This window comes from Somniosus microcephalus, chromosome 14 (assembly GCF_052327205.1).
Source record: "Somniosus microcephalus isolate GS21.2 chromosome 14, FLI_Smic_1.0, whole genome shotgun sequence".
NCBI lineage: Eukaryota > Metazoa > Chordata > Chondrichthyes > Squaliformes > Somniosidae > Somniosus > Somniosus microcephalus.
In genome coordinates, this window is record NC_141000.1 from 47386606 (window position 1) to 47403088 (window position 16483).

The 16483-nt window shown below is 43.5% G+C and overlaps 1 protein-coding gene across 8 annotated transcripts in view; it reads left to right on the forward strand.

Moving 5' to 3' along the window:
* Nucleotides 1–16483, forward strand: part of dmd (dystrophin) — a 2562635-nt gene that overhangs the window by 1185349 nt on the left and 1360803 nt on the right. For all 8 annotated transcript variants that reach the window (XM_086007360.1, XM_086007362.1, XM_086007361.1 and 5 more), the window contains one exon: nt 8683–8853. In XM_086007360.1, the coding sequence (XP_085863486.1) occupies nt 8683–8853 (171 nt within the window). The remainder of the gene's footprint in view (nt 1–8682; nt 8854–16483) is intronic.

A 16483-nucleotide genomic window follows, 5' to 3' on the forward strand; every position in this document is an offset into this window, starting at 1 on the left:
AGAAGGGCGTTCCGGTGGTGACTGCGCAACGGCTACAAAGATGGTCCCTTTTTCTAGGGGCGCACCAATATGAAATCGAGTATAAGGGCACGAAACAGCATGGAAACGCTGATGGGCTATCACGCCTGCCACTGCCTACTGCGGAGGAAGCACCAGCAGTGGATCCTGTCGAAATATTTCATTGGACTATAATTGAATGCTTGCCAGTAACTAACGCTGGTATAGAGAAGGAGACCCAAAATGACCCGACGCTGTCTCGGGTATATGATTTGAGGGTGAAGGGATGGCCAGCACATGGCGACTCACTGTTGCCAGCATTCTCATCCAGAAGAGAACAGCTGTCAGTATGCCAGGGGACCTTGATGTGTGGATCCCGAGTGGTAATTCCACCCAAGTTAAGGGAGAGAGTGCTCAATGAGCTTCACGAAGGTCATCTGGGAGGGGTGAAAATGAAAAGCCTTGCTAGGGCTTATGTGTGGTGGCCGGGGATCGATCAGCAAATCGAGGACCTGACAAAGAGCTGCTCAGGATGCCAGAAGGTCCAAAATGCACCACCACATGCCCCTCTACATCCATGGGAGTGGCCCTCATCTCCATGGCAACGGGTGCATATTGATTTTGCTGGTCCATTCATGGACTCAATGTTTTTAATAGCCGTGGATGTGCACTCAAAATGGCCTGAGGTGATCAAAATGTCCTCCACCACCACGGAGAAAACTATTGCAGTCCTACGGACCATTTTTGCCAGGAACGGCTTGCCAGAGCAGATTTGCTCTGATAACGGACCACAGTTTGTGTCCGAAGAGTTTCGAAGATTTATGAAAAGGAATGGGGTAAGGCATTACACATCCGCCCCGTATCATCCAGCCACAAATGGATTGGCTGAGAGGTTCATACAAACCTTCAAAAAGGCAATAAGGGCCATGTGCGATGACGACATTCCACTGCAGCATAAGGTGGACAATTTCCTGTTAGCCTACAGAAATGTGACACATGCAGTCACCAACCAGGCCCCGGCCATGATGTTCTTTAACCGAAGGTTGAGATCTCATCTGGATTTGCTCAGACCAAATGTACGAGGAGATGTTGAGAGTAAGCAATTCCAGCACATCAATGAGAAGCCGACAAGGAGCTTCAATGTAGGGCAACCAGTCTTGGCCCGCGACTACCGAACAGAGAAATGGCAACCAGGAACGATATGCACACGGCAGGGGCCACTAATGTACATAGTGGATGTTGGGGAGAACATTGTGAGACGCCATGCTGACCAGATCCTCGAGTCACAGGAACGAGTCAACCCCATGTCTCGGCCATACGTACCTGGTGAGGAACCCGACGTACAGGTCGCAACTACCTCAGAAACAATAGCATTGGAAACTGATGAATCAACTGACGACAGGGTGTTAGAATCGCCTCCGCACCAAGAGCGAGACACTCAGGAAAGGCGTTATCCAAAAAGAATCAGGAAGCCTCCCCAAAGACTGAATTTATAAATAGACTATTTTCAGTTAAAGTTGCATGTTAAAAGTGTTAATTGTAATTAGTTTGATATTTAATTGTTAAATGAGTGTTATGGTACTGTTAATCTAAAAGGGGAGGAATTGTAATGTATGTACCTTTTAAGGGGGAGAGCTACTTTTTACAGCTCCTGTATCCTGTAGTACCGGCAGTGACCACACCTGTGTATAAACCCTGAGTAGTGATCTGTACAGTCAGTTGCAGTTTGAACCACGTTGAGTAAACACCTGTTGATCGTTCTCTGCAGTCCTTTTCTTATTATTGCACGGACGTAACAGGCCCCATGTGAACTATTCGCCCAGCTTCAACCCAGTTCCTGGTGGGTATTAAACTACAGTATGAAACTGCTCATATTAGCAGAAGTTAATAAATTGCCAGAGTCCCTCAAAAAGACATGAGGATAACTGCTGCATGACATGGAAACACCACTTTACTGTGGTAGAGTGTCAGATTTAAGGTATCGTATTAAGGAAAGATAAAGTAGATTTACTGCATCTAACCTTTGGTTTACCAAACCTAAGAGTATTTAATGCTGATACTGCTGCAGAAATTAGGAAAGTGTTCTATTCTGCAGCTCCACTTAGCTTGATGAGCAGAGATGATAATTGTATCCAACACTGACTCTCAAAGTTTATACTGATCAGCTTAGGTGGAGATTTCAGATATTCTTTTACAGCTGTCTACAAAAAATATACAAATTACGAAAATAAACTAGCCATTTGTGGAAAGAGTCCAAAGCCAATGATTAGATTCAAAATATCTTGCACAAAGGGTGCTTTAATAACTGAGCTAGCTTTGATTTTACTGATATATTGGCCCACAAATTGCAGTTGGCGGTGTAGCTACGGTGTATGCCGCCGACCTCCGGAAAAAGATATGATCTTACCGAGGCCCAGGATGTAGACATGCTGTTCGGCGCTGCAGAGTTGTGTGCAGCATATTACATCAGGAAGGCCGGGAGCGCAGCGTACAGCCTGTGTGTAAGGTTAGACATATTCACAAAATCTGTCAAAACTAAGCCACAGAAATTTCTTTCAGTCTATTCTGTTGAAATTACCTTTTAAAAACTTTTAATTAAACTGGTACTTGGACTTAATTTTAACAAAATGCTGATATATGAATTATGTAACAAAATACCAACCATAATTTGGCATCTGTTTTCCACTTGAAGGTTAAAAAAGATCATTTGAGGTCAGTGGAACGATTCTCGTCCTTTGACCGTTTACTAAAGTGAAATAAATCGTTGAGCTGTTCAACCTTCTATTAGCTGGATTGTGCTGCCAATTGCACTGGCTGTTAGTTTGTGCTCACGGTCCTGCCAGGCAGGCTCCATTCTATCACAGGCCTTCCTTTGCAAGAGATTTAAAGCAGACCAGATTCTCTGGGAATTATGGTGCTGGGTAATAACTGTGGACTGATAACTCCCTACCTGTATAAACAAGTACCTGCTTGAAGTTCAGACACAATGAACCACACGCATCATCACTTAATAGATACTTTGCATACTGAAGATCAGGTTAGGTGCACGGATGTGTGTGTGCAGACTTAGTTCATGGTTCTTTTCTTTTCCCTTGTATCATCACGTTACCTGGATTCATGCTCTTAATAGCTGGTTGCTGGAAACATATACACTGGTTAATCAGTGTACCACTCAACCTGCTGTTGTCAGGTCACCTCACTCACTCTTTCTTCGGTAAACACATACACAAGCAGCACAGTTTCTATAATTTGGGAAGTGTATTAAAAGTTACGTTATTTATATTTCATACTAAGTATCATACAATTGATATTGCAGAAAACAATGATAATTTTAAACATTAATTGTCATATTTTATATTTTTTTTAATGTTGCCATTAGGTACATGTATTTTATTGCGAAGTGATACCAAAACAGTTAACAATTCTTTCAGACGCACTCAAATGGATTCCTTTCACAGTGAAACGGGCTCCTGCACCTGCTTTCACAAACCGAAAATTTTTAGAAGCAATTGCTGGGCAGTTGGTGGACAATTAGCCCAACTCTGTGCCAGGAATGAGTATTTCCCCGTCTGTGCAGATCATCTGTTGAGGCGTACCTTGACAGATCGCAAGTTCGGAATTTAGCATGTGGAAATCCCAAACTTGCGGTATATTTCAAAGGCGGTATGACTGCGTACTCTGAGAGTACGCTGTCCGACCCACCGCAAAATCTGCCCCAGGAAGTCACTGTGTGATTGGAACATTCTAATGGTATTGTGCCTGATGGTGGTCAAAGAAATGTTTGTGACTCATTAATTGAATTACCATCCCTCCATCTTCTCCCTTTCCCCATTCCTTCCTCTCCATCCTCTGCCTCTCCCCCTCTATTCTCTCACTTCCCTCTATTGCACTCATCTCTTCCTTCATCTCCTAATTTCCCCCTGCTGCCTCTCCTTCCTTTCCTACTCTCTCCCTTTCCTTCTCCTCCTCCGTCTCCTCTTCCTTTCACCCCTCTTCACTCCGTCACTTCCTTCCTCCCCTTCCCTGCTTCCTTCCTCCCCCTCACTTCCCTGCTTCCTTCCTCCCCCTCACTTCCCTGCTTCCTTCCTCCCCCTCACTTCCCTGCTTCCTTCCTCCCCCTCACTTCCCTCCTTCCTTCCTCCCCCTCACTTTCCACCCATTTGCTTTATTACTTAAACACACTTTTTAGTCCCCTGTTGGTGCTTCAGTTGTAGTTGTTAATGCTGACAGAATGCAAGCTGAAGATGGCAGTATGTCCTTGCATGAAATCTCATCATTTTAAAATGTAAAATAAATATAAGCTATGAGGTCTGTATATAAAAAAAGCTCTATTTAGGTGCTAATAGATAACTTATAAAATTTATCCTGCATTTTTGGTTCCTTTTGTTTAATTTTTAACAACACAAAGTTATATACTTGTGCTTGAATGACCGATGCCTGTGGATTAATACTGCAGGAATATGTTAATGGCTTCAGGAGAGGAGGGAAGGGAAGAAATGAGAAAAAAAAAAGGTCGGTCACTGCAGATAGAGGAAGCAGCATTCATCTGACTGGCATTTCAGATAGGTACAACATCTGTATAAATGCTGAGCATTACTTGTTTAAATGACATACAGGCTCCATATAATAACATAGGGACATTTGTCTTTGGCATAAATGTCAGGTAGGTAAATGCACCACCTGCCAACTGCTGGATCATATGTCACGAGCAAACCTTGCATTTGAAATTTAGCAATTCCTTGTTTATTTTGTAATATGTTCTGAGTGGTTGGGGACAGTTGGATCGCGTATTATTTATGAGGGAAATCACAAAGGACTGTGCCACATTCAAAGAAAGGGGCGTCAAGACTCAAAAAAAAAACTGCTCAACGTAGACATAAGCCCTGAAATTTCAACCTATTTATGGTGTTTCTGGGGTATGCAATCAGGGAAGTTTTTTTTGTTGGCAAATTGGCTTGGAAGCTATTTCCGATGCTTTCCACCCCAAAAACGATGCGCCTGAATTAACGATGGCAATTTGACCCCTCCTGCGATCTGTCACTGGGTCCCCATGCAGCTCATTTTTAATATATGGACATTCTGGCCATTTGTAGTGAGCCCAGAATTTCAGGAATTTGCACTTGCAGTGCATTAGAGTAAGTTATAATTGGAAATATGAGGCATAGCTGAGACTGGCAGAAGTGAGGAGTTTTGAGCCTGAAGACTGTTGAAAACTTAAGTACTGATTTCTACAGCTAGGAATTCGTTTTTTTTCTCAGTGATCTTTGTGGCTAGACAGAGTAGGGCTTGCTTCTGACTAACTGTGAGACCACGGGATATCTTGCACCCGCCATCCCCCCCCCCCCCCTCCAAAAGCATGTATGAGATTCCCTATAGACACACCGGAGCTGCTTTGGAGGCAGAATTACATGGAGGCGAGCATCAGGAGGGCCGTCACTCAGGGATCTCCTCGGTGACGGTTGCAAGAGACACCAGAGCAGATATAATCAGTGATATCTTTTCATTGGTTTAACACAGTTACCTTTATTACCATTGTTTTAAGTATTTCTCCCCCACTTTCAATCCAGCGCCTATCTTGGAACATCACAACACATCAGCTCTCTTTGCCCCCATATGACCACGCCAATAATAATCATTTGACTGAATAAGTTACCACAAAAATAAGTGCATCTTTTGCTTTAAGGTTATAATCTCCTTCAACAACAAAGCATGACTTAAGTGCACATTCTCTCTTCATGCAACAAACTCCAAAGTGAACCGAAGCCGACCTACCGTTTCCTCACACCACGCTTCCCCAACAACTAGGTATGCCCTTCTAGTGCTTCACCTATTCTAGTGCTTCTCCTAGGTGTAACCTGAGGGGCAGTAATGCAAGAACTGGTTGGTTTTTGCTGTGACTTAAAAGGCTCATGGTGCTGAGGCAAACACCTGCTCATGACAGCTTGGTCCCATGAGGGAGCTGCTGCTGCCTGCACCTCTGGAGCTTGTGCCTAGGCAGCCTGGTGTCACCTCTTGCATGCCCCTGATGTGGGGAAGGCTGGATGCTTGGCATGTGCTGCTGTCCTAAGAAAGAGAAGCCATAGAGAGGTCTATTCCAGCCATCGCCATTCCACTGGGCCCTGGATCTGTGTCCCCACTGACCAATGGGATGGCTGGTCTAATGGCAGCTTTCAGATCCTGAAAGCCCTGAGAGACAGCAGCACGCGTTCCAGCTCCCAGGGTCTGGAGGCTTGTATGTAGGGTGCTGTCTATATTATCCCCTATTGTCATCAAAGCTACAGTCTGTACTTCTGTGGATGAGGAGGTACTCACTGAGTCTCTGGCCACTTGAAAGGAGGTGGGCTGCTGCTGATTCCAGTGAAGCTGCCACGCATTCAATTGATTCCTTTATTGAAGAAAGAGCTTCCCTGAAGTTGCTGAAAATCAAGGCTGTAGACTTTAAAGTCACAGCTGTCAGTTGCAGTGTTAAGGCTTAGTTATGCAGTACTTCATTTTAAAGGGTCTGAGAGAGCCAACAGTCAAACATATTTTGCGGCGTTTTTATGTGGGGACCATACAGTGTGTGTGTCTCTCTCTCTTTTGCCGAATTTCCTTGAGCAGGGTTTGGAGGTCAGTCTCAATGAAATTATTTGCCCTTTTATTCCTTTTTGCAATACCTATGTCCTTTCTTTGGCTCTCTCTGCCAGATTGTTGAGTGGGTTTAAATCATACATGAGACGCCCATTGCAGCTACCTGATTTACTTCGCTAAGCACTTTCCTACTTACTTGCTGTTCTCCCAGCCTGCTGCTGCAATATTTAGCCCGACAGCTTTTTAAAGGCTACACTCTAATTTGCAAGCACCCCAGCACATTATTCCTGTTTTACATGGGATTGGTGCTTGAGAGCTGCCAATGAATATTTGAATGAACTGACCCCACAAATTATAGCAGAGGTCAGGTCTGCAGAGCATCAGGGAGCACAAGTCTTCACTCATTTGACACAAATCCAGTGCAATTTGCCATGTGATACTTAAGTAGGATCTGTTTGGGAACAATATTGCAGCAATATTTAAAGAAGATAGAAGTATGAAAATTAGGTTAATATTTCCTTAAGCTTTAGGCATTTAATTCTTACAAAAATTCACCATCCAGCTTGATGGTACAGTCTGTTTGTTCGATGATTGTAGGTAAGAGATGTTCCCTTCCTTTCCCAGAAAAGTATTATAAATGATATTGCTTCTGTTCAGCACTTTGGATTGTGTACTGCCAGCCATGCAGAAGTCATGAAAGCAATTGTAAAGCAGATTATTTAATATTTGTGACTTTTTATTTGCTCAGAAAGTGCATATTTTCTGACAATCGGTTTATTTGCTGATTGTAGTATGGCTAACATGATGGAATTACTTTAATGGGGAAGAAATGTTTTTAAACAACACTCAGCTACCTCCCATGCCTAACTGACGCAGAAGGAGCAAAAGAGAGACCACACAGTAAGGAAAGGTAAAACATTTAGAAACACAACACACATTATCCTTAAAACCACCCAAATTTGTGGTGGAAAGTCAAAAAGCTTAGTCCCTACTAGAACACATAATGACACATAAATGTCCTCAAGTTTGATCCCTGGTCTAATGTTGAGTTAGTTGATCTCAGTTGGATTGGTAATGAAAAAGATAGTTAGCCTCCATTCTCCTGGGAAGGGAAAAAGGTTCCAGGGTTCCTGCATCTGATTTCTATTAAATGATTCCTAATAATAGTGCATTTGTGTGGATGTAAAATGAGAACATGTTTGGACTCATCTGTGATATTCTCATGATTGAATAGCCTACCCACATTCTTTGTTTAGACTCATACGTGAACAATCAACACATAGTTGAAGTACCAAAGCACAGTAGAACCACAACATGGCATGATTCAGTACCTTCATGAAAAGGAGGAGAAGAAAGGGGTGGCGGGGCTTGAAGGAAGGGGGGGTAGAGGGGGGGAGAAAATTTAAACCAAAAGTCTTGCTATTTTGCATACTGTTTTGGAGATGATTGAGTAAAGAGAGAGATTTTCTTTATTTCTAACTGGGAAATGGTAAGTCACTAATGGGTGTATTTTATAAAAGTAATGTTCTAGTTACACTGTGCACACATTAAGCTGATTGCCTTAATATATGTTGTGTATATTTGTAGCTGATAAAAGTAGAAATGCAACAAGTGTTGTTGGGCACCAATCAACCCAACTGTAGAACATATTTAGCCAACAGTTGGCTTTTTGTACGACTGTTCTAGTAACAGCGAGTCAGAGCCCATTAATGAATAGTAAACTCATACTTTCATCTGTGAGCAGTAAAAACTGATAACCAGCAAAATCTTCGTTCGCTTGCACATATAACTGATTTTACTTTGGTGAATGGAACTGAAAATTGCTGCTGCAACATGTGGCTGAGTAACTATGCCAACTTTCCAGATGCTCAAAATAATGAACAAAATCGACAAAAGAATATGAACAAATTGAAATGAGAACTTTTTGCAAAGTTCGTGACATCAATATGAAAGACCGTGGGATTAAGTTGAATGTAGCCTAAATTTACACGTCAGAAGAAGATCCGGTTGTGAATGAAGACAACTTGTTATGATTGGTTAGATTTGAGTTTTCACTGCAGATCAACCATTAAAAAAGTCATTGTGAAAATGGGATCTATTTTTTCTGTCTTGCAGGTGACCGAGGGAAAGCAAGAGCTGGAGAAATCTCTGAAATTTTCTCGAAAGCTCAGGAAGGAAGTGAATGCCTTGACAGAATGGCTGGCGGCAACTGACGCAGAGCTGACCAGGCGATCAGCAGTTGAAGGCATGCCAACTAATTTGGACACTGAGGTTGCCTGGAGTAAGGTAAGAATGACCTTAACAGCTTTAGAGGAAACAATGCCGAAGATCTGTCCCCTTTGACCTTGCAGCTTAAAGTATTAAGAAATTTGAATAGATGTTGTTGGTATTTAACAGAGTGGTTCCTCAAGTGTTAATTCAAGATGGCTTATTTTATCATTCACAGTAAAATTGAGCCATGTACTGAAATACTGTGCTCAACATCAATTGTCTCTGAACACACAGACCTTTTTTGCAAGAAGTATGTCAAAGACATGAGCACTCATTTTGAGGGGCTCTGTTCTCAGTAAGGTGCCTCATTCGATAGGAATATGGGTTGGCGGAACAGCCCTTTAATGTTTTAGTCATTCTTCCTAGCCAACCTCCCATCTAGCGAGGCTCCAATCCAAGAGTCTCACTTCTGAAAGTTATCCCCTTACGGTCTTTTTCAAGGTATTAAATAGACTATTTTGGAGCGATTAATGAGTTTGGGCCCAGTTAAATATATATTTTCAATTTAGTGTAATAGGGTAACTGTGGAGCAGTAAGACAGGCCAAAATTGATCAACTGAATGATTTGGGGAAGGAAACATTATGAATCTGTGCAGAACACCAGTAGTAAAGTCTTACGCATCACTTTTGTCTTTGGTGCTGACGTCCATCAGTGTCATTGCCTGGAACTCTGTCCATAGTAAGCCAAAGCTCAAATGCAAAGCTAGCATTTCCTGAACAAGGGGTGTTTGACCATGCAAGAGTCCAGAGGAAGACCATAGGCCAACTCTTATTTTTTTCCCTCAGTAAATTGCCTGGATCAATTTTATTTTTCATTTTAATTGATATACTTGCTTCTAACAGCATTCAGTTATTATGCTACCTAATATCTAGTACGAAAATGTATTTTTTTTTGTGCTTTCCACTGCGTCCAGCTTGTTTATTGTATTATGCTATGGGTTGTCATCTGCAATCTGGATAGCAGAGGAAGATTGGAGTTTAGATGACCGCTTCTTTCGGCCTTGAGCTTTTACAGGAGTACTCTGCAGCAAGGGTCCATACTGGCCTGACCCTTGAGAGCCATTCTTACATTACATGAGTGGAGAGTTACTCTTTCTATATAGTTGTAAAATTAATATTAAAACATTGGAATTGCTCCCCCAAATATAGCTGCTGTTCCTGTGATTTAACAGGAGCTGTGGTACTTGTGGGTGATGTTATTGCCAGCCAGACACTCCTAGCCTGCCGCGCTGCTCGGCATCTCACCCACATTCTGATACTATTATTTTCATACTATTCAAATTAGAATGTCATAATGTTAACAGGCTAGTAGGACTAAAGGACATAAATTTAAATGAATGAAAATTGAAAACAGAAACATCTTTAGCTAAAGGGTGACAATTGTTTTTGGAATTATCTGCCTGGCAAAATAATAGAGACAAAGACATCAGGGTGTTCAAAATGCAAAGCTGAGATAGTTAGGCTACTAGAGGGATAAACTTTGGGCGGGACGTCTTTTCTCATCCTTGATTTTCCTTATGATCCGAGATATTAAAAGATGGTCTGTTAATGTAGCGAAAAATGAGGATTTTTGTAGTACAGGAAACTTTGTGCTATCTGGAGGTGAGCTATCCGGCAATCTGGAGCCACCGGCAAAAATCAGCAGCCGTTTTTTATTCTTTTTGTTTGGTTTTTTTGCTTTGTTTGAACAGTCAAGCTGTGCAAGGTCTGTAGCTATAGCAACAGCTTCAGCTACAGAGCTTTAGGGCCACAACCGAGTGTTTAGAAGCTGTTGCTGTTTGTTGTCAAATACGGAGATCCGTATCTCTCAACATTAACTCTGGAGAGTACGGCAGTTTTGAGGCAACGGCAGCAGCTCGGTCCCGTGGGTGCCGGATAGCACAAAGTTTCCTGTAATTATATTATTCCACTAGACTTGTAGTCATCTCCCAAATCCGTGCTCATCTTTGCTGCAACTCCATGTTTGAATCCTTCCAATCAGGTTTCTGCCCCGCCACAATACTGAAACGGCTCTCAGCAAAGTCACAAATGACATCCTGTGTGACTATGACAAAGGTAAACTATCCCTTCTCAACTTATCTGCAGCCTTTGACACAGTTGACCACTCTATCCTCCTCCAACGCCTCTCCACCGTCGTCCAGCTGGGTGGGACTGCACTCGCCTGGTTCCATTCTTATCTATCTAATCGTAGCGAGAGAATCACCTGCAGTGGCTTCTCTTCCCGCTCCCACATCGTTACCTCTGGTGTCCCCCAAGGATCTATCCTTGGCCCCATCCTATTTCTCATCTACATGTTGCCACTTGGCGACATCATCTGAAAACACAGCATCAATTTCCACTTGTACACTGATGACACCCAGCTCTACCTCACTACCACTTCTCTCAATCCCTCCACGGTCTGTAAGTTGTCAGACTGCTTGTCCGACAGCCAGTACTGGATGAGCAGAAATTTTCTCCAATTAAATATTGGGAAGACTGAAGCCATTGTTTTCAGTCCCCGCCGCAAAACCTGTTCCCTAGCCACCGACTCCATCACTCTCCCAAGCATCTGTCTGAGGCTGAGCCACACTGTTCGCAACCTTGGTGTCATATTTGACCCTGAAATGAGCTTCCAACCACATATCCATGATATAACTAAGACCGCCTATTTCCACCTCCATAACATAAGAACATAAGAAATAGGAGCAGGAGTAGGCCAATCGGCCCCTCGAGCCTGCTCCGCCATTCAATAAGATCATGGCTGATCTGATCCTAACCGCCAATCCACTATCACAGAACCACCTCCTGAATCTAACAGAGTTAGACACACGAAATAGGAGCAGGATCAGGCTACACGGCCCCTGGGCCCGCTCCGCTACCCACAGGGCCGTGACCGATCCGAACCTAGACTCGTCCAAATTCCTGCCCGCTCCCCATAACCCTTAATTCCCTTTACTTCTAGGAAACTGTCTATTTCTGTTTTAAATTTATGTAATGATGTAGCTTCTACAGCTTTTTGGGGCAGCATATTCCATGGACCTACCACCCTCTGAGTGAAGTAGTTCCTCCTCATCTCAGTTTTGAAAGAGCAGCCCCTTATTCTAAGACTATGCCCCCTAGTTCTAGTTTCACTCAACATCGGGAACATCCTCCCCGCATCCACCCGATCCAACCCCTTCACAATCTTATATGTTTCAATAAGATCGCCTCTCATTCTTCTGAACTCCAATGAGTAGAGTCCCAATCTACTCAACCTCTCCTCATATGTCCATCCCCTCATCCCCGGATTAACCGAGTGAACCTTCTTTGTACTGACTCGAGAGCAAGTATGTCCTTTCTTAAGTATGGACACCAAAACTGTATGCAGTATTCCAGGTGCGGTCTCACCAATACCTTGTACAACTGAAGCAATACCTCCCTATTTTTATATTCTATCCCCCTAGCAATGAAAGCCAACATTCCATTGGCCTTCTTAATCACTTGCTGCACCTGCATACTAACCTTTTGAGTTTTGTGCACCAGGACCCCCAGATCCCTTTGTACCTCAGTACTTTCCAGTTTCTTGCCATTAAGATAATAACTTGCTCTACGATTTTTCCTGCCAAAGTGCATAACCTCACACTCTCCAGTATTGTATTCCATCTGCCAAATCTCTGCCCACTTACTTAGCCTGTCTATGTCCCCTTGCAGGTTTTTTATGTCCTCCTCACTCACTACTTTCCCTCCCATCTTAGTATCATCTGCAAACTTTGATATGTTACACTCGGTCCCCTCCTCCAAATCGTTAATATAGATTGTAAAGAGTTGGGGACCCAGCACTGACCCCTGCGGAACACCACTAGTTACTGATTGCCAGTCTGAGAATGAATCATTTATCCCAACTCTCTGCCTTCTGTTAGATAGCCAATCCTCTATCCATGCCAGAATATTACCCCCAATCCCGTGATTTTTTATCTTAAGCAATAATCTTTTGTGTGGCACCTTGTCAAATGCCTTTTGGAAGTCTAAATACACTACGTCCACTGGTTCCCCTTTATCCACCCTATATGTTACTTCCTCAAAGAACTCCAGCAAATTTGTCAAACATGACTTCCCCTTCATAAAACCATGCTGACTTTGTCCTATTAAATTATGATTACCCAAATGTCCTGTTACTGTCTCCTTAATAATGGACTCCAAAATTTTACCTACCACAGATGTTAGGCTAACCGGTCTATAGTTTCCAGCCTTCTGTCTACTGCCCTTTTTAAATAAGGGTGTTAGATTAGCAGTTTTCCAGTCTGCCGGGACCTTTGCCGAGTCCAGGGAGTTTTGGAAAATTATTACCAATGCATCCACAATCCCTACACTTCCCTCAAGACCCTAGGATGTAAGCCATCAGGTCCAGGTGATTTATCCGCCTTGAGTCCCATTATTTTACCGAGTACCACTTCCTTAGTGATTTTGATCGTGTTTAGCTCCTCCCCCCCTATAGCCCCCTGTTTGTCCAGTGTTGGGATATTCTTAGTGTCCTCTACTGTAAAGACTGATACAAAATATTCATTCAGTGTTTTTGCCATCTCCATATTTCCCACCATTAATTTCCCGGTCTCATCCTCTAAGGGACCAACATTTACTTTAGCCACCCTTTTTCTTTTTATATAACTATAAAAACTCTTACTATCTGTTTTTATATTTTTTGCTAATTTACTTTCATAATCTATCTTCCCTTTCTTAATCAATCTTTTTGTTATTTTTTGCTGTCTTTTAAAGTTTTCCCAATCCTCTATCCTCCCACTAGATTTGGCTACCTTATATGCCCTTGTTTTTAGTCGAATATTATCCTTAATTTCTTTACTTAGCCACGGATGGCTGTCTTTTCTTTTGCACCCTTTTCTTCTCAGTGGAATATATATTTTTTGGAAGTTGTAAAATAACTCCTTAAATGTACACCACTGATCATGTATCGTCTTACCCTTTAATCTATTTTCCCAATCCACTCTACTCAATTCCACTCGCATACCTTCATAGTCTCCTTTATTCAAGCTTAGCACGCTTGTTTGAGATCCAACCTTCTCACCCTCTAATTGAATATGGAATTCAACCATGTTATGGTCACTCATTCCAAGGGGATCCTTTACTAGGACATTTTTAATTAATCCTGTCTCGTTACACAGGACCAGATCTAAGGTTGCTTGCCCCCTGGTCGGTTCAGTTACATACTGCTCAAGAAACCCATCCCTAATACACTCAATGAACTCATCCTCAAGGCAGCCCTGCCCAATTTGATTTGTCCAATTAATATGATGGTTAAAATCCCCCATAATTATAGATGTTCCCTTATTACAAGCCTCAACTATTTCCTGATTGATAGTCCGTCCAACAGAGTTGCCACTGTTCGGAGGCCTATAGACTACGCCCACTAGTGTTTTTTTCCCCTTATTATTCCTTACCTCCACCCAAACTGTTTCATTATCCTGATCTTTTGACCCAATATCATTTCTCTGTATTACAGTGATTCCTTTCTTTATTAACATAGCCACCCCACCTCCCCTTCCTTCCTGCCTGTCCTTCCTGATCGTTAAGTAACCTGGTATGTTTAATTCCCAGGCATTGTCACCCTGCAGCCATGTTTCTGTAATGGCCACAAGATCATACCCATATGCAGTTATTTGTGCCATTAACTCGTCTATTTTGTTACGAATGCTACGTGCATTCAGATAGAGAACTTTCAAATATGTTTTGTGACACTTAGTTCCTGCTTTTGCCCTTTTTATTACTTTACCTTTTACTCCATACCTTCTGCCCCTTCCTGACACGCTCTGGTTTTTAATTTCCCCACTGCTACCTAAGTCTATGACCTTCTCTGTTGTCATTTTTATTATTTGCTCTCTTGGAACCTCCCCCCCCCCCCCCCCACTAGTTAGTTTAAAGCCCTCTCTACAGCCCTAGTTATATGATCCGCCAGGACTCTAGTCCCAGCACTGGCCAAGTGAAGCCCGTCCCAACGGAACAGCTCCCTCCTGCCCCAGTACTGGTGCCAGTGTCCCAGGAAGCAAAACCCATTTCTCCCACACCAGTCTTTGAGCCACGCATTTAACTCTCTAATTTTATTTGTCCTAGCCAAATTCGCTCGTGGCTCAGGTAATAATCCAGAGATTATTACCCTTGTGGTTCTGCTTTTTAATTTGGCCCCGAGCTGCTCAAACTCCCTCAGCAGAACCTCCTTCCTTGTCCTATCTATGTCGTTGGTACCAACATGGACCACAACAACTGGATCCTCCCCCTCCCACTCCAAGTTTCTCTCCAGTCCAGAGGAGATGTCCTTAACCCTGGCACCGGGCAGGCAACACAGCCTTCGGGACTCACGCTCTCGGCTGCAAAGAACTCTATCTATCCCCCTAACGATACTATCCCCTACTACTACAACATTTCTTTTAACTCACCCCCACTTGAATGGCCCCCTGCTCCACGGTGCTGTGGCCAGGTTGCTCATCCTCCCCGCAGTCCCTGTTCCCATCCTCACAGGGAGTAAGAGCCTCAAACCTGTTGGACAAGTGCAAGGGCTGCAGCTCCTCCAACACTACCTCCTGGATCCCCATACCTGCCTCACTTCTAGTCACACCATCCTGACCCTGGCCACGGACTACATCTGAATTAATTAATCTAATTAGTGTGAATACCTCGTGATACACAGAGTCCAGGTAACTCTCCCCCTCCCTGATGTGTCTCAGTGTTTGAAGCTTGGACTCCAGCTCTTCAACACGGAGCTGCAATTCCTCGAGCAGCCAACACCTACGGCAAATGTGATCACCGTGAGCATCAATGGTGTCCACCAGCTCCCACATATTGCAGCAGCAACACATCACCTGATCTCCCATTCCATGTAATTAATTAAATTTATTAATATTATTCTTAAATACCCTCTGCCCCGATTCTAGATGGTGAATATCACACCTTAGAAACTGTAGTGTATGTAACCGTTCCACCTTTAAGAGAACTATTTTAAGGGTTGCACTACTTTATCTTGGCTGCTGTATACTGTAATACTGGTGGTGACCACACCGGTATATAAGTACTGTGTAATGATTTATTGGGCAGTTCCGCCCTGACCTTCAACCAGCAAAGACCTGTTAAAGTTTACTCTTGTGGTCTGTGTAGTAATTCGCAATATAACACACAGACTTAACAGTGGCGACGAGTACGATCTTACCCTGCGGCAGAGATACATCCAAGGCAGTTTAACGGGCGTCGAGAGGAGGCATCCGCCCTCATCATTCTGCTGAGAAAAGACTCGGGTCTGCAGAGCAAAGGAAGAAGGAAGAATTCTGACACGAAGCCTTCCATCAGCAACAGGCAGTGATCGTCCCTGCTATCACGGTGGTGGGTGAGCCGATTAGCGACGAGCAGCAAGTCGGCCATGTTGACTGTGAGTAGGGGAGAAATTTTTTTTTAAAAACGGAGGATATAAGGGCGGAGAACTCGACCACGGCCGGGGACAAGAGCCGGACAGAAGTCGGGGCCAGAGGCACTGAGACTGGGGCAGCGTAAGGCACGGAAGCCGCGGTGACTGCAAACGCAGCCGGGGTGAGAGACCGGGCTGCAAGCGGGCTGGGAGACGCAACAGCGTTGAGAGAGAGCTCGACCGCGACCGGTGAAAAAGGCCGGGCAGCTACCGAGGCCGCGA